This window comes from Colossoma macropomum, unplaced genomic scaffold (genome assembly GCF_904425465.1).
Source record: "Colossoma macropomum unplaced genomic scaffold, Colossoma_macropomum, whole genome shotgun sequence".
Classification (NCBI taxonomy): Eukaryota; Metazoa; Chordata; class Actinopteri; order Characiformes; family Serrasalmidae; genus Colossoma; species Colossoma macropomum.
The window spans coordinates 27,902,516-27,921,950 of NW_023494792.1; the positions used below are offsets into that span (position 1 = coordinate 27,902,516).

Sequence of the window (19,435 nt, forward strand, 5' to 3'; positions counted from 1 at the left end):
AGGGTTTAATAGGTGGTCGTTTGCAACAGAAGCAGCTCTTTGTCACTGCAGTTTGCTTTGCCGAAGTGCAAGGCGTCGGCCATTTAAAAGAAATACACTTTTTTTTGTTTCACTTTCTTAAAAATAAAATGTTTTATTGGGTTCTGCGCAGATGTGGAGGAATCAGAAGTCCGTTCTCAGTATGACTGAAAAGTCCAGGGTTTTAAAGCATCGTCAGTCAGTCAGTGAGCTACAACCTGCTATGCTAATCAGTTCTGGTCTCCTCCCCTCAGAGTAACAGCTGAGCTCTCACTGAAAGTTATCACAGCTCCTCACCGGCTCGCGCCAGGACACGGACTTTCATCTCTTCGTACTCTCAGCATTAGGAATGATTCGGAGACTGACAGTGTTAATGGTGGCGTGGTTCGCGGTCTTTGGTGAAGCTGTGACTTTTTCCCGCCGTGTTTCGGACGAGCAGCCCAGAAATTCAAGACAAAAACGAGACAGCTGGGCGGTCAAGTCCAGCTTCACGGCGTGTAAAACTTCCCTCAGCCCCAAAGAACAGAAGACCCTGGACAGGAACACATACGAGGTAAGAGCAGGACTATCAGGTCTAAAGAATAAATTCTTCTTCTGGTGAGTTTTTATTTTTTTTTTTAAAAAAGAAACAGGAGATATAAAAGTACTTATAAGTAATATAGACATTTACTTCTGAATCAGGTGAAATGTGATACCTTTTCTATTATGTTTGTAATGAAGAAAAGACGCATCGTTGAATGTTTAAAACTGTAAATAAAAGTTAGCTGTTAAAGCTATTAGAGCTATTAAAACGTACTCTCTTGTGAATGAAATGGTGAATTTGTGATTAACGCTAATACAAGCACACAAAAAGATGGTCCTTCAAGGGTTCTTTAGTAAAGACAATGGTTCTATATAGAACCATGAACACTCAGAACCATTTGCAAGGTTATGTGCTTAAATGGTTCTTTGCATGGTGAAATGGTTCTTCAGATTAATGGAGAATGTATGTGGTGCGATGATGTTGTATATGGTTCTATATTGAACCTGGTTCTATATAACACCAAAAATGGTTCTGCTGTTGTTACAATGTTGAGCTTACAATAGAAACAATAGAAAAAACCCTTTTTGGTGCTAGATAGAACCATTTTAAAAAAGGTTGTGTATTGAACCACATACAACACATTCTCCATTATTCTGAAGAACCATTTCATCATGCAAAGAACCATTTAAGTATGCAAATGGTTCTGAGGGTTCATGGTTCTGTTTTAGGACCATGTAGGACTGATTAGATATAAGGATGTAATTTCTTAGAAAGTAATGAAAATGTTCTTTCAGGGAAATTGACCGGTTTCCACAGTACTGAGGAAAATATAATCATAACCGTGAAACTGTCAAGTTCAGCAATATTAACAATAGTTCCTTTTATTTTCTTTTTCAGACAGGGTTTCATGGAGATGACGGCTTCACTTTTAGTCTCACATGGGTAGGAGATGGGACTGGGGTAAGTCACTTTATCTCACTGGACGAGGTAAACTGCACTTTTGAGTTAAATTCAGAAATGCAGTTATTTGGATAATGTCTACATCCCACACTGATGGGACGCCCTGTTGTGAAGATGTGCGAGTGTTCATCCACGTTTAGTGCAACACTTCAGTGAGAGGAAGTGTTACCAGCCACATCTCTTTTCTTGGTTATGTTCTGAAGGAACCTGTATCAGCGTGTCATGTATGGTGGTGCTTGGGTGTGTAAACTTCTGTCTTAACTTGCTGATTTTCATTTGTTTTAGTTGATAAATGTTAGTTTAACTTTTCTTGTTAACCTTCTCTGCTACACTGTAAACGAGGGTCACCCTTAACATGCGTCTGAGTCAAAAAAAAAGGTTGAAAAAACACTTCTATTTTGACCTCAGTAAAAAAAAGTCTTTTCTCTGACTCTGGTCAGGTAATTCTGGTGTTGTCCACAGTCAGCGCTCCGCTGGAGTCCTTTTATGAAGGAGGCTCCACGCGACTTTACAGGAGGTTAGTGCACAGAATAAGGAGTCATCATTCATTTTGTTTATCTCTGAACTACATATCCAGATGTAATCTCCCTTTACTAAATGTTAAATGGACTATTAATAATTAACTGACAGTTTTAAAATTTGATATTACTATGTTTCCTCACAGTGAAGACTATGGAAAATCATTCCATGATATCTCCCATGCCATCAACAGTTCCTTCATAAAAAAGGACTTTGGTATATGTGCAGGCCCAGGGAATTCTCAGCAGGTAACTATAACACTGTATTTATGATATTTACAGAACTGTGGAAAAATCAGAGACCACCCTTCGATATGTATGAATTATTCATTTTTCAGGGTCAGAATCTGACACAGAAGCCTCAACTACTTCATTAATTATTTCAGTTTTTTTCAGGAGACTTGCTTCCAGTTTTTCAAAGATTTTTACAGGGATATTTTTCCACACCTCCAAAGTTCAGTCTTAGGAGTTGGTTGCATTTTCTGCATCTCACAATGCAAATAATCCAAAAACATACACTGATGTTGAGAACACCAGAAAGAAGTGCTAACATTTTTGGTGGTCTCTCAGGTCTTGCACGGTTGTTAAAAGTATATATATGTATATTTCCCCTTATGCAAGTGGATTATTTTATATCTAATCTCCTCAGATTAATAACTTGTACTTAGTGGCTGAAAATAAACCACTGAAATGCAAAGGCACTTTAAGATAAGCATCATTTTGTAGTAATGCAGTGCACTTAAAAAGCTGACCTACACATTGGAATTTGCTTTTCATGTCAGTATCTGTATGTGTACGAGCCTGATAGGTTTTCTTACTAATGGAACACCTATCTGAGTCATGCTGTCCAATCAGAACTGAAAGGGATGGCTTCAGTCAGTAAACCACAGCTCATCTTTGTCATTTTACAAGTGGTGCAAGAGGCTACTGCGAACAAAAAAAAAATTCTCTTGTGACAGAGTGTCTCTACACTGCCAAACCACAGTTTAGCGTGCGAAGAGGAGGGGGTGGTAGGTGAGAATTCCGATAACAGTCGTCTAACTAGAGACCCTAACTCAACTGCTAGAGTTGAGGGGGTGGAATCAGTGGTGATAAAGTGATCTTTATCTGATCTGAATAGGCTTATAGTGTAAGATTGCATTGATACACATTGTGTAGTTTATCTCATCTTCATCTGTTCCTTTATAATCTACCAGTGATGCACTGAACCTTACTACGAAGCGTGTTTTGTTTGTTTCTTTCTTCTTTTTTTGTGTAAAACCTTCTCACAGCCATGGTGGTGTTTTCATAGGTGATTCTGATAGCTGAGCTGCCAATTACCCATACCCCAGGAGGAGTCATATTCACCTCAGTGGACTCAGGGGTAACGTTCAAATCAGTGCAGCTGCCGTTCCACCCAGCGCAGCCCATATCCTTCCACGACCAGGACCAAGAATGCCTGCTGGTCATCGGCACAGACGTGAGTTCAACTTTTGCTCAGTCGAGCCTCCAGTGAATGAACATTTAGTCTAAACTTCTAAACTAAAGATCCCAGGTCTGGTCTATAGTCCTTTTTCTAATGGGATTCTTTGTTATGAGAGTATTGGATTTTTTTTACGTTTTACAGCTCACTAAGTGATGACACATTTGTTCCAGTGAATTAATCCCATTAATGTAATCTGATTGATTAAGCCAGAGCACACCAACCAGACAAACATGAACAGTCTGATGTCTGAATGTCTAGAAAAAACTAAATCAACCAGGGTGACTGGAGGAGAGAACATTCTCGATCCTCTCAACAATCAAATAAGGTTATGTCACACCAACCAGACGTTTGTGTTTGTTCATGGTTGTCTGATCTTTAGTCCTATGGCCTCATTTATCGAAATGCCATGCACATACAGTGTATTCCTAAACCATGTCCACATCATTTGGCCTCAAAAGTTTAAGTAGATAAAAATCTTGTGGGGCATACTGAGAAATGCTGGTGGTTAATGCAGACAGTGATGCTTACTTCAAAGTGTTGTACTGTGGCCAAATGAATTTTACATTACTGAATATAGGCCTAATTTAAAACACACACACAAACAAACACAAATTTTAAAACTCACAATCACCTGATTCAGCTCATCAGTTAATTCCTATGAGAAACAATAATGACAGCTTCATTCTTGTAACACTTTTCCAGAGTGGTCTATGGCTCTCGCAAGACTTTGGGAATAGTTGGTGTAAAATCCATGATGGAGTCTACTCTTTCACATGGTGAGATCAAAAACTCTGGCCCTGCAACACTTTTTAGCACAATACAAGTAAATACTTTAGCTTGATTATCTTTATTAATGTAATTCTTCTAATTCTCGCATATGCACTTTTTTCATTTGATACTTTAGTCCTGTTCATTTTCCCCAGTATGTGCCATTAGATAGGCATTGTCTCTCTGAACGGAACTGCATTTTTAGTTGTTTATACGTTCTTATTGTGTTCTTTTTTATTGAAGGGGACCCGGCAACACCCTTTTTTTCAGTTACAGCCCTGAAAACACAGGTGAGTTTTTTTTTTTTGTTTTATTTTTAGTCAAAGGCTGTTTCATTAAATCACATACAAATTACTTGTTAAAGAAAAATAATAATAATAAAGTGAAAAGTAATTTCATTTATTATTCATTTCAATCAATTATCATTAATTGTTATCACATAAATATTAAGTATTTCTGCCAGGCTATGGCACAAAACATTTAAATGATGAATAAATGAGGCCTACACTAATCTCTAACCTGTTTTCTGTTTATCTGTGTTTTTGGATTGTAAATGCTGTAAACTGAGTTTAGTGGAGGCGGATAAACGAGGAGAACTTTTTCTGAGACGCACACGAGACCTGGGCCAAACATTCACTACCATCGCACAGAACGTCTTCACCTTCGGCTACATTGGAGGCTTCTTATTCACCTCCGTCATGGAGAAACAGGTTGGGGAAAAATGCAGACAGCATGTTAAACACCAAACAGTACATGCACATAAATAGAAAATGTCAACAAAATGTTCAGCACAAAAAGTTGCCCTATCTCAGTTTTCTTTGCTGGTTTACCAGTAATCATTGTTTTGTCAATGTTGTAACAAAATCACATATCAACCAAAGAAAAGTTTATATGAGAGGATAAAAGTTACTCTACATTAACTTAAAGGTGAATTTCAAAGATTTTTCTAATTTTGTTGATAATTAAATCATTACGATGTGAATTAAGTAATTCAGAGTGGTTTGATGTGAAGTGCTTCGTTCTAGAGTGAGTCAGAATCATTTGCAGAATTGGTGTTGGGAACGAGACATCTTAAGCTTTAAATACTTCTAAAAGCTAACTATGAAATGGTAACAGATATGTTGACTGATGCCCAAGACATTGTTTAACAATAGGTTGGAGAAAAGATTTTGGTCCAAAACATAAATTTTATTACCATTCATAGTGGAGAGGTACATGCAAAAAAGTCCCCAAACAAAACATATATTTTCTAATTTACCACTTTTTTATCATTACATATAAAAACTCAGAAGGCATGTGAAGGTTTACTGGTTGTTTTGGGTGGTAAATGAAATTGCTATTTTTGTGTTGTACACATCACAATCCCTGGTTCCTACCACCACCACTGTAAAGAAATCTGAGTTTCTAGGTTTCTCTGTAATTAATCTTTTTCCCACCAGAAAACTCTGAATGATGTTATTTACATCATAAAAAAAAAACTGGAAAACCCTGTTGTGCAACCCAGGAACCTCAAAGTTGCTTAAAGTGTCCAACAAAAAGTATGAGAAGGTTCCTCATGCTCAGACAGAGAATACTGTTAGACATAAATAAAGAAATTGCATGATGCAATACATTTACAAAGAAAAAAGCTTACTTTTTAAAAAAAAAATTAACTCTTTCTTTACGTAGTGTCAGCTCCAGAGTGGCACAGTTATTTCTGAGATGTGGTACTAAAAATGTGAGTTTAAGACAACTCAAAAAGCTTTGCAGTTTATTTTCAAAATGTTTAAAATGTCTGCATATTTCAGTCACTGAGATATACAACAAAGTCATTCACAGTGATCTGATTTGAAAGGATTCATGGCAGAGAAATTTACTAACTCACACTGAATTTTTTTTACAGTGGTGATGATAAGAACCAATATTCACAGTGTCTACACAAATATAGCCCTTTTATTTACTATCCAAAAAGGCTAATGAACTTACATGTTTTTTTTTTTAAGTTTTTATATGTTATGTTGTATATGTATAAAATTGTGGTAAATGTGAAAATAAATTTCTTTGACTGCTATTTTTCCTTACAACACTTTTCCATGAATATATTTTAAAAATACATTGCAGGCCAAAATTATTTTGTCTCAGACATATCGTAAAACAATGTCTCAGGCATCGTACAGTGTAATAATATGTTACCATTTCACGTAGTAGTTTTCTGTGAGGGAGCTTTTAGAGGCATTGAACTTGTCAGACATCTGGTTCCTGTCACCACTATTTTGAACAGTTCTGACAGTTTCTCAAGAGCAGCACATTTAGGTTTTTTCACATTATGTTTTATTGGTTTTCAAAACACACATACAGTGAGCTCTGAACACACTACGATACACGTATAAATAAATAAAACAAATAAACAAATAAATACTAAAATCATTTGTTATTGAAAGTGTTTAAAAAGGTCAGAAAAATGTGAACAAATATAGAAGGGAAAAAAAAAACATTAAGAGAGCCAAATTTCACATCAAACCCTGAATGACTTTGTTTACATATTAGCAATTCACAACTTATTTGTTAACTACCATGAATTACTTGCTAACTACTATAAATTGTTCAGTAAGTACTATTGATTATTCGGTAACTACTGTCAAACTAAAATGTAAGTTATGTAGTTACTAGAGTGAGTAAGTGAGCTGAGGTATTGGCCTTTGCAGATATTGTGAAAAATCAGTGAAGTTCTCCTTTAATATTTGACCATTGTAAAAAGCAGTGTTGTGCAGTTGTGTTCTTCAGAGTGTGGTGTTTGTTTGTAGGGTTCTCCTCGGGTTATCTATGTATCTTCAGATCAGGGGGATTACTTCAACAAAGCTCTGCTGCCAACGGCCTCCTCAGAGCAGGTAGGAGAGAGTAACCCGACAAATAAGCAAAACAGTCACAGCAATACACAAATGAAACACAGACTGGTTTGTCTGACCTTGGACTCAGAGTAGTGCTAGTAAATTTACTATTACTCTTATACACGTCATATATCGCCCACTCCATCCAGACACTCACATGAACACTCACATGGTTGTGTTAGTGAAGATGTAAGTCCGGCTTGTCCTTAACAGCCTGCCATCTTGCTGATTCAACAGAAAAAAAGGCTTTCTCTCACCAAGGTTGAAGACACACCTACGTGCCCACACTTACCTGTATGTGATTCACTCATTATCATGCCCACATGTTCCTACTCTGTGTTTCCAGTTCTACTCACTTTTGGATGGTGATGAAGACATGATCTTTATACATGTGGACAGCCCTGGAGGTACAAACCCCCCACATTATATCACTCTTTATTTTCCCCACTCTCATTCTTTTTTTTACCTGTGACACATTAGGTGCTTAATATAATGTAACATTTGTCCACATGAACGTTTGCCAAATTCTCGCAGATGCAAAGGTGCAAAAGTCCTTCCTCTCTTAGTTACTATTGTTATGTCCGTCAAACCTTCAGCTAAGGCCACCAAGTAGCATTCGTACCATTTGTGCTAACAGGTTTAAAAGTTTAGTAGTACACAGGAAAATTTGAAAGCACACAGAATAGTGCATTAATACATAAAATGAGTGTTAGTGAATACATTAACCTACATTAAGTTTAGCTTATACTAGAGTCTTTTAATAGTTCCAGAGTTTAATCCAAAACTTCTTCAGCATTGAGAATGAAATGAAAAAACAGCACCATCCTCCAGATTATCAGGATAGAGTGTGTCTGAATAACACATTCCCCAGCAACATTTATTGATTTACATGATTTACTGCCACCGCCGTTCTCAACGGAGGGAGTAGTGCTTACAGATGGTGAGGCGAGTCAATCATTATTTATAAACAGTCAGTTATCTGATTTTGGCCTGGTTTTGTCTTTAATCCCTTGAATTCCCAGGCTTATTACATCCTAAAGGCTTATTATTCAGTAAACTAAATGGAAAACAATGCAAACTGACTGTTTGTGTTGAGGTATAAAGGGTGAGCTTGGACATGTTGGCAGCTTTTGGGTCTTTAAGGAAGCCATTGTACATTTTTGCATAAACAGTCGTAGTGCTGATGTTTTAACGCCTCAGTTTCACACATCAGTTTTACAGCGTTGCTAAGTTCTTGCAAGACAAGTTCTCCATAGTGCTGACAACTATTTTCTGCTAATAGCATGAGAGGGCAGACAACTGACTCTTTTGGGTCAGCATACACTATTCATATTTAGGTAAGCCTTGAGGCTTTTATGTAGTGGTGGTTAGCTAGCAAGATAAGGCTGAGGATGGTGTTCTCTTTCACCTAAAATGCAGTGGAGGTGGTGTTGTGGCCTTGTTAGAATAGCTGACACATTGATATGTGCATCAGGGTTCAGCCGCATGCACACACGAAGAGAAGCATGACACGCATATTAGACAAAGAGAGTGTTTTATAACCCGAGCCACACTGAGAGAACTTGGGAATGTCATTTTACACTTTATTTGTAATCCCTTTTCTCTTTTAACTCTCTCTCTTCTAACGTAGTGAGAAAATGTAAAATGCTGGTGAAATATGTGAATGTCTCTGTATGATTTGTGTGTGAATGGTGAATATTATCTTATCTCTAATCTGAAAGATAAAAAGCTGTGTCAGCAGTGTGTATGTGTGTGATCTCTCATGCTTGCAGACAACTCGTATTTCGGAACGATCTATACCTCCGATGACCGTGGCATCCTGTATTCGAAGTCTCTAGAACATCACCTGTTTGGCATGGAAAGGAAGAGTGACTTTACCAATGTGACATCGCTGAGAGGAGTCTATCTTACCAATGTCCTGGTGGAGGGTATGGACACCTATCATGCACTGTGATTTAGAAACTGAACCTGAAGAAATTTTCAGCTTGCTTAACTGTGCAAATGTAATTACATAATTACATTATAAATTAGTTATGTAATGAATAATATTTTCCTACATGGTTTATTATTCTGTATCGACAGGTTTGAGTCTCTTCTTTAATACCAAAAAATGACAAAAGAATGGCACTAATATAAAATACTATTTCGAATTTTTATTTCGGCAAAAACGTTATTTCGCACCAATAACTTTTCATCAAATTCAAATGACAAACTGTAGTATTCTGCACCTTCATTCATCCGCTTGTTTTAATGTTATTAATTAATTATTGTTAGTAACTTCAGTACTTTGCAAAAGTCATTTAATTTCCAGTCAAAATGGCCAGAAGTTTTTCGTTTTCATAAAAAAATTTCAGAGGAGATTAAATAAGAATTAAATTCTAGAATTAGAATTTTATTTTTTTTCATGATATGGGAAATATCAATGCTATATTAGATTTATGCCTTTATAAAAAGAGACATAAAAGTCTTTTCCAGGACACGTCAACTTGTCAACTAATTCTTTATAACAGCGCATCATATCTAAAAAAGTTACAAAAGAATATACAGCATGTTGGAAAAAAAAGCTTTCTTTTCTGCTTTTTTTCCCTGTTGCTGAAAAATAAATAACTCGTATGGCAGTTTTGACTGGAAATTAAACACTTTTGACTTTTGCACTGTGCTATGTTAGTGAGAAGTGCGTAACATGGATTTACAGCATACTTTTCTTATCACCAGCAATAACTGAATTCTAAAGATTAATCATCAACAAAGGGAAACATAAGTCTCCAGCCTTCTGCAGATCTTACCATAAAAACATATTTTAATTGCCTACTTTGTTTGCTACAGATGGACGAATTTCTACAGTCATCTCCTTTAACAAGGGCGGAGAGTGGAGACCACTAAAAAAGCCAGAAAATGTTGAATGTGGAAGAGGTGTTGAAAGGGTACCTTCACACAGTGCGGTATTAGCAGACGTAGCAAGAAATACCGTGACTGTAGAAGTAGGTAATAAATGTCTTTCTTTGTGTGTTCCAGTGTAACCTACACATCCATGGCGAACACAGTCTCTACAGTGGCATTTCTCCCATGCTGCCTCTGTCTGACCCTTCTGCTGTTGGACTGATCATTGCTCATGGTAGTAGTCCTTCTCAAGCTAACCCCAATCATTCACTAACCACCTAAACTCTGAGAACCTGTATGTGACCCACACTCCAGTGTCTATCTCTCCTAACTACATAACTTGTGTGCTCTGTATGTCCAAAAGTATCCAGACCAGGGGTGTTAAACTCCATTTACACTCAGTCCAATGTCAAGTGGGCTCGACCAAAATCAGTTTGGTAGTCCAATAATGCATCAACAAGTCTTCATTATTTTAACATCAGTTATCTGAAATGATACATTCTGAATGAACTAATTGTTCTGACAGATATCACCTACAAAACGTAGACAGTCAGACTAAAGTTACGAGGTGCAACATTAGATGTTGAAGATATGTTGAGTTTTACATGTAGTCTTGAAGTGACCCACAGAGAACGCAAAGGATTGCTTGAATATGAAAACATTAATATTCAATGAGAATGTTTTAATCACAAATGTGCACACTGCACAATTTAAATTTATCAAAATAACTGTCAGCAGCTAAGCTAAGAAAAGCTAACTAGTTAACTAACCGATCCTAACATTTTTCTTGACATCATTATCATTATCGTTACTGAATGAGAAGTCTAAACATTAATAACTGAGTAATAAATCTGCAGTTTAAGGCACATCTATCCAGAGTTTGTCAGTAATCTGCACCCTCTGTTTTTGCAGGTAGTGTAGGGGACTCCATTTCAGCATCTAAGCCAGATGTGTATGTGTCCTCGGATGGGGGCTACAACTGGATTGGCACACTGAGGGGGCCCCACCACTACAGCATACTAGATTCGGGGGGCCTGATAGTGGCCGTGGAGGCTCACAAAGACCGGCCAGTTAACTCCATAAAGTAAAACTTGTTATGGCTACATTGGGGTGAAGAGAATTTCTCATAGTTTATCTTAGATCTCATCTTTTACAACTGCCTAATAAATGTATCTTGTCTGTAGAATATCATTATATCATAGCTCTTGTGAGTGCACATGTAGACTATCTGAGAAAGCTTTCTGAAATGGGACAAGGTATGAGAATAATACAGTATGATAGATAGTTTTAGTGACATCATCAGTGACTGGATAATGGAAATTAACTATCTGTTCTATTTGTACAAAAATTTATTGATTACTGAGTGCATTTAATTTCAAGCTAAATGGGCATATTCTGGTCTGCATGTAGCAGTACCGATCAAAAGTCTGGACACACCTACCCACAGAAGGGTTTTCCTTATTTTACTATTTTCACTATATTAATGTTTCTAAAATAATACTGCACATTCCAGTGCACTAGTGCAAATGCATATTCAGTTACATGCCACTTATTGGGGGACATTAAGAAAAAATACATATATGTATATATTTGTATGTTATCTAATATTAAAAATGTTTTGGAAATAATTCTGTATATCAGCTTCACTATTTGTATTTGTCTTAGAAACAAATTAGTTTGCATTTCAGCCTTTAGATAAAGCCTTTAAATGTGTTTATGAAATTATTTTTTTCCAGATTCTCCACAGATGAGGGCCAGTGCTGGAAAACTTATAATTTCACTGAGCAGCCCTTTTTTATTGCTGGCCTGGCATCTGAACCTGGCACTAAGACCATGAACATCAGTGTGTTTGGATACCGACCTGAGGATGATGATCGGCCCATGTGGGTCGCGGTTACCATTGACTTTGAGCAACTGCTAACCAGAGAGTGTGAGAAAACATTACCTCTGTCATCTTTAACAGTAATGATAATGAGCATCTGTGGTTCTTAGTAAAGAGAGCAACATACTGCACACATGTTGAATGTAAATGTTGACATTTTCTATTTTAGGTACATTACATTGAAGCAGTACTATAATTGTGTCATTACTAACTGTAAAGTTGTTGGTTGGATTGCTTATTTTCTGAATGTATTATATTTCATTACATTAGAAATGGACATTCTACTACTACTCATAGAAATTGGGATCAATAACAACATAAAACATTATGCAGTATTATATCCTAGTTTCTTGTTCTTATTATTACTTTTCTTCCATTTAATAGCCATGTATTGAGGGATAAAAATGTCTGTCTTTTGTTGAGAAGTATGTTTTTATATAAGTAATGTGTCATATAATGTTTTTTTTAATTATTTACAAATATACACTTTATATTAAATATTTGTGAACTGCACTTTTCTTACATAGTTGATCATTTTCCATAACATCATAGCATTTTCCATAACATACCATAACATTCCTACACTTATGCCAATGTGTAATGTAAAGGCAGAAGCCAAATACTGTGAATATGTCAATGATCTAAGAGTAAAACTGTTTGCCTCTAATATTTCCTGCGTTTTGATGGTCTTCATGTCTCAGGTGATGAGGATGACTATGAGGAGTGGCTGGCCCATTCTGATGATTCAGGAGCCTCAGAGACTGATGGATGTGTTCTAGGCTACAAGGAAACATATAGGAGGTTGAGGAAGATGTCTGTCTGCAGAAATGGACGGAACTATGTGGTCAGCAAGCAACAGACCCCATGTCCCTGTTCCAGGGAAGATTACATGTGGTGAGAAGATACTGCACTTGAGTCACAATAGCCTGAGACACTTTGACGATAGAATTGTGAACCTTTATTGAAAGGCTCTCATTAACAGCCCCATATCTCTTTATGACAGTGATTATGGTTACTATCGTCATGAAAACAGTTCTGAGTGTGTGGAAGAAGCTGACTTCACAGACAAGAAACTGGAGATCTGTTTAAATGGAGAGTTGGAGGAGCTTTATACAACAGGGTATGGGCTGTATTTCACTCTGTCACTCACAGGTACACTCACAGATGCAGCTCACCATTATGTAGGGATGTCACAATACAATGTCTATTTTAATGCATTGAAAAGTGTGTCAAATTGAGACCCTATTGTACAACAAATAATGAATCGTCACACCCCTATGATTATGCTTTTATGTGCATTATGTACAGGTATCGCAAGATCCCCAGTGATAAGTGTGAAGGTGGTTTCAGCCCCCCACGTCATATGGATGCATCCAATAAGCATTGTGGTAACTCCAGTGAAGGTTCCTCTTCAAGCCATCACCTTCCTAGACTAGTGTGTAATATTACATTTGCATTTACAATATTACGGTTCCTCAGAAGTAGTGATGGATCTTGTGTGTTTTACAAATCTAGCAGATTGCCAGTGTTTGGGCTTAGGATCAAGAAATGTTCGGTGTCCAAAGTTTGCATTTTTAATTTTTTTGCGCTGAAACTGAGGCTGGGATCATCGCTGTGTACCCAGGGTTCTGTGTTCCCAGGGTTCTATGATAGATCTGTGATACTTCTATACAGATCCCTTATTAAAACACACTCCAATTTAACACTGCAGTAAACAGGAATGTGAATCTATTCAGCGATTGAGGCAGCATTTAAATGTTTTAAGTCATCGTTTTATTTGAACCTAACAGTATTAACAACATTGAAAAATATTACCAAAGTTGGCATTCATGCTAACAGTGGAATCTTTAAGCTTATCCTCAATGACAAAATATACCCACCATTTCAGTACTGTTTTTAAGATGCCTCATCAACCTGCCTTCACCTTTTTCATCATGGCAAGTTTTTTCCTTTATTCTGCTAATTTGCTTGTTAGCAAGCTGAGGGCTACAGAACTAGTAACAACAAAAAAAGAAGGGCAGGGCACCATATATAAACCAGATAAAGCAATTTATCGAAAGGTTATGCGTTCTACATGCTAATTTACAAAACTTGCTTAGCTGGCTTGTGCTGTTCTTCTTGTTTTTATGTACACATTTCAACAGCAAGCCAAACTCCATTCAAACAAATACACGGGAGTCAGGATTTAGCCTCCAAGCCCCAGTGTTTATTGAAGTGCACGTTCATCCACTGAGTGAATAGGAGTGAAATTATAAGGAAAAATAAGAATAACAATTTACATAAACCGTAAGTAATGCTATTAGAGCTATGTGTTCTGTAATATGCAACAGTGCAGGGTGACTGGAGAAGGCTACTGAATACAGTGCTCGCTGATTATGAAACATACTTACTGTCAGCTTAAGATTTAGTAGAATAAGCGTTTTAAAGCTATGCAAACTGCATTGACAGATTACAAATCTTGTATATAAATGGCTTTGAGCTCTCCTTATATGGTTTAACACACATTGGAACAAAGAAAAGATGCTAAGCTAACAATAGGAGGATATAGAAACAAGGCTAGATAGAGCTTTTCAACACAAATAAGATTAAAGTGCTAAAGTGAACAAGAACCACAAATACTTACATAATAGGACAGGACATAGCTAATTAGCTTGCTGAGGCTAGCCTAGCTGAGGCAAAGTGCATTCCTATCGAAAAATGTGCTTCTCATTGCTGCCTGTATGATCTTTGACGACCCATGACGTTAACCTCTACCTTGCAAACTCTTTCATAGGTTCCCTTTACAAATCATATTCATATATGATGTATCATATAAAGAGCTGAGCATTCTGCCCAGGGGAACATAGATGTGCTTATTGTTATAAGCTTGACACCTTGACATTGTAGCAATCAGAACCCTTTTTGGTGCTATATAGAACCATGTAAAAACTTTAAGCATGAAATGGTTCTATATAGAACTCGTGGTTCTGTATTCATGGTTACTAACAAACCCTTCAAGAACCATCTTTTTTTTGTGTGTAGCTAACAAATAATGGAAGCCTATACCCCACTAATCAGCATTGTGCAAACTGCATGCCTAAATAATCACACACTTGCCTCAAACAATGTGAAGTTGTTCAGTATTCCTAATTATGTGGTTTCTGGCATTTGATGGCATACTGTAATATATAAAATGGATAAAGGTATGGACGGCTGCTGCTATCACTTTACCTACTTTGTCCAAACATGCCATGATTGATGCATTTGAGGTTTTAAGAATATTAAGGACTGTTACTTTACCATAAAAATGCCTCTGGGAACAGGTGAAACATTCAACCATTTACAACGCTAAACAATTGATTTACAGGATCAGGTGTGGTTGCAGATTGTGATAGGTGTCAGTGTGGGGATCATAGTGCTGGCCGTCATCACTGCAGTCACCATTACAGTCCGGAGAATGAAATGCAGGCAAAGGTATGGCTTCAGAGTCCGTTAGCGATTGTGCACTGCAGCAGGCTTGTTTATCTCACTGGCCCTCTCTGCCCCCTACAGGTCAGCAGCATACCGATTTTCTGCTCTTCAGCTGCAGGAGGACGAGCCCTGCATCACCTCTGTTGGTGGGCCCAGCAGTAACCGAGCCAGCTTCCAAGAAGATTCAGATGATGTGAGTGTGATGTTCCATCATAATCTCTTTGCCAAGCGTTCAGTTCAGTCAAATCAACAGTTACTTGTATTACAGTGGACATTTAAATTTAAGCATCAAAGCTGTACACTAAATATGGCAGGAAACTGTTTAGTCTAGATTTTTAGGCCTATCTTTTACATTTGTCTGCAAAAGTTTGGGCACCCCTGGTAAAATTATGTTTTTTGTTGATTTTCTAAATGAAAATAATTTAACACTTCTGTCTGTTTTAATGCACAATAACTGCTTAATGGCTACATTTATATTCATATATATATATATATATATATATATATATAGCTAAAAAATAAAAAGGAAAAATGTGGCCTGTGCCAAAGTTACATTTTCAAATGTTAAATTTTGTTACAATTTCTTTTTTCTCTGTAGAGGATGTGTTAACTTATTTTCACTTAGAAAAACAACAAAACATGTAATTTGACCAGGGGTGTTCAACAGCATACAACTGCATCTGGGCTGCATCTGGTGCCTGTGGGCTTTGGATTTATGGTACCCCATCTCCATGAAATCTGCAAATGTGCATCTCACTAACACACACCACTTATTCATAGAACTTGCAAACAATCTGAACTAACATTAGCTCCTCAACTAAGACCTTGTCAAAATCGATATGCCAACCAGGGCTCCAGCTCACTGATGAATATAATATTCTCTAATATTTCAAATGAATGTTTTACACAAAGACGCTGGTGTCTAACAAATTTAAGGCACCCATATTGGTGCTACTTATTGCTTATTTACAGTTACTGACAGGCCTGTGTGAATAGATTTGATGCAAACTAAATGTTTTAACAAGTGTTATGTTAATAAATAATTCAAATAATTTTTGCAATATTGTATTTGTTTTATTTTTTTTTGGCAACCTTTTGGTGCTCCTGGACTTTGAATTCCCCTGGGCAGTCACTCAAGTCGCCCATATGGTAGATCTGGCCATGAACAAACTATCAAAGAACTCTTTAAGCCATATCCTTTTAATGTTTTTCTCAGAATTTTTATTTTGGCCACTCTTTATTTTGATAATCTTATATAGATTGGCTTCAGATGATCAAATTGTTACCAAACACAGTTGGTTATCAACAGCATTAGAGTTATGGTCAGGTGTGGGTTTTGGTTGAAATTAGGGTCAGGTTTCGAGTTCAGTTCGAGTCCACATGTCCAAACCTGGCATTTTGTAAACTAGTTTTCCAGTTATAGAAAAAACGTGGAAAATAAGAAAACTGACAAAAAGTTCTTGAAATATTAGTAAAGGCTTGGAAAAATTGGGCCCATTAAGAAAAATTTAGCATATTCTTTCTTGCATATATTAGCTGCTGATGCCCAGTTTGAGTGTGCATTCACAACTATTGTAGTTTGCAGTGCTACAGTGTAACATGTGGACAGATATGTGGACACTGTGTTGGAACCGCTGGTAGAGCGAGGCTACATTAAAATACTACAGCTTCTTTCAGCGTGTAACATTCACTTCTGACATTTTAGTACAGCTTTAAATGATTACTTGTTGAAGAAGTGTTTGTGTGAGTACAGCATTGCATCACTCAGTCAGCAAGAGAGATAATTAGAGGCTGTACTGTTTACTTTGATCTTAAGCCTATCCGCAGTTGTGAGTCATTTTAGGATGAGCTTTGGTGATCAACAGCTGTTGCTTATATAAGTCATGGAAGTTGTTCTGGAAAATGAAGTGGACTCTCGAAGTTTAACCAATATTTTCACACATTAATCACATTAATCATGTACTTTTGCTCTCTTCAGGATCTCATTGAATGAGCAGCATCTAATTCCTGAGTCTTCCAGCTGGTTTGTCAAGAGTGTGAGGTTCTTGCACCTGCCTTCTAAAAATCATCTTTCAAGCACCAGATCATGTTTGATGCACTGAAACAGGACAGTTACAGAGGAACTGCTGCAACAATAGGCTAAATTAATGATTTAACATTCAACTGTTTGTTTTAGTGTCAGTTAAGTATTTCATGCAAGGAAAACTGCATAGGATCTTATCATGAGTAAACTTCCTTTTCACATGCCGTCATTTCAACTCTGTACTTTACACTGTCTTTAAAGCTGCTGCTAGTAAAGTTTTCCTGAAAATGTGCTTGAAATAAACATACATTGTGTATGCTCATTGTGTATCAATAAAAAAAAATCAGAAGCTAAAGAGTTTGCACATTTAGTCCTGAGGGATAAACAACGCTGCTATTTTCATGCCAAGATTCGAGATATTTTTTATGCTAATGTAATAGATGCAATTATGTTGAGGAAGGAAATAAATAGAAAGACATTTTGAGTTTGAGGTGAATGTAACACTAAAAGACCTGCCTCTGCTGGAGAAAATAAGGCTAGACTGCCAGCAGACCTTAGTTTTGGAAAAAGACGCTCAGCTAGGTGTGTAAATAGGAAGCAAGACTGTATAGTAGCCTGATGTAAATCACTCCCAATGTCATGTTCTTTCAGTTGGTGTGGAATTTGTGAGGTTAATGATAGCAGTAATTGTATTAATAATTGTGAGGTTACCACTCTTTCATCACTGTTGCTAAGAAGGATTGAAGCTAGTTGTGTAGTTATGTGCACTGTGATCTAGAGCAGCTTTACTAAGAACAGTATTAGTATTAAGAACTGTACATTAGCAGCACGTCCAGCTTATTTTTGAGGCTCTGTTCCTACAGCATAGTTAAATCTTACATGATGATGATGATGATGGGTGCACAAGAAGAACAAAAGATGATCACAAGCCCACATCTTAAGCAGTTTAAGTAAAAAATATGAATAATAAATGTAGAATAAACAATAAATATCAAAATCGCTAGCCAGTACATGACTAACAAACAAAGCTTTGAACAGTTATACATTCATAAAATCATAATATTTGTCATTAAAACACAAAAAGGCAGAAAAAATGTTTCAGGAGTGACGATTCTTAATGTTACACACTGATTTTCAAACTTTGGGACACATTTACTTCAAAACAATGAGATTTGACTGCTCACCATGTGGCTATGAGGGACAGGGATGCAGTCTTACTTCCACCTCTGAAAGTGCAGGGATGTGGCTCAAGTAAGGCTCGACCAATGCACTAAAACTCTGTGTTTCGGTAGTGACATGACAAGGTATGACAGTTTTTTCGTTAAAAAAAATATAAACGCTTAAACACTTAAAATCTTACAACTTCACCATAAAAGAAATCAAATAGATCTTTAAAAACATTGAAAAAAATGAGAAAACACAAACACACACTTATGTTTAAATAATAGGCTGACAAAGCACACATTAATGCTGAAGTCAAAGCCACTGTACCAGCGTTGAAAACATTTTGATGGAGAACAGGACCCTGCCCCCTGATTAGGCTGCTGCCATGTCAGCAGGGAACAACACATAATAGTGCTGATAACATATATTTTCAGTTTATTATGCAGTGTGGTGTCCCAGACTCTTCAGGTCCAAGGCCACGGTGTGCAGATTGGCCCATGTGGTGTCTGAAAAGATTGCAACACTGCAACACCAAATGATAAAAGCTGCCTAACACTCAGGTGCCTGATGAGGTTGGTTATGGTTATGATGAGGTTTGAGCTGCTAGATAAACTGCCCCTCTTCTCAAAATGTGTAGACGCCATTGATGCATGCCATGTCAATATTAACACCCCCTCTGGACCTACTGGCAAGCTCTACCTCAATTTTAAATAATAGGCCGCTGATGACTCCGCATTGATGCAGTCCTTGCTAGAGTCCGTAGTAACGGTGCACAGAGGGCACTACTGATTCCCTTTGAACTGCAAAATGAGTAATGGGGCTCCCTTGTGGTCCTCGTGTGCATGCGGAAATTTGGACTGCAGGATTGTGAATGCGCCACTTGGGACTGGGCTACCGGGGAGTAGAGGAGGCAGAAA

General features: G+C 37.1%; 1 protein-coding gene across 2 annotated transcripts; it reads left to right on the top strand.

Annotated features, from left to right (window-relative positions):
- The first annotated feature begins 257 nt into the window (after nt 1-257).
- si:dkey-159a18.1 (sortilin) lies at nt 258-17,655 on the top strand. 2 transcript variants are annotated; one of them, XM_036576764.1, is made up of 21 exons: nt 258-571; nt 1,439-1,501; nt 1,942-2,018; nt 2,166-2,268; nt 3,311-3,478; nt 4,187-4,260; nt 4,496-4,542; nt 4,826-4,962; nt 7,036-7,119; nt 7,466-7,526; nt 8,892-9,047; nt 9,946-10,043; nt 10,135-10,234; nt 10,912-11,083; nt 11,736-11,929; nt 12,583-12,775; nt 12,885-13,001; nt 13,190-13,316; nt 15,228-15,334; nt 15,413-15,524; nt 17,310-17,655. In XM_036576764.1, exons 1-21 carry the CDS (start codon nt 368-370, stop codon nt 17,322-17,324), a joined length of 2,409 nt encoding a protein of 802 aa, XP_036432657.1. In that variant the 5' UTR covers nt 258-367; the 3' UTR covers nt 17,325-17,655. The 2 variants fall into 2 exon arrangements, with proteins under 2 accessions (XP_036432657.1, XP_036432658.1); XM_036576765.1 differs by having other exon boundaries at nt 15,246-15,334.
- The last annotated feature ends 1,780 nt before the right edge of the window (nt 17,656-19,435 follow it).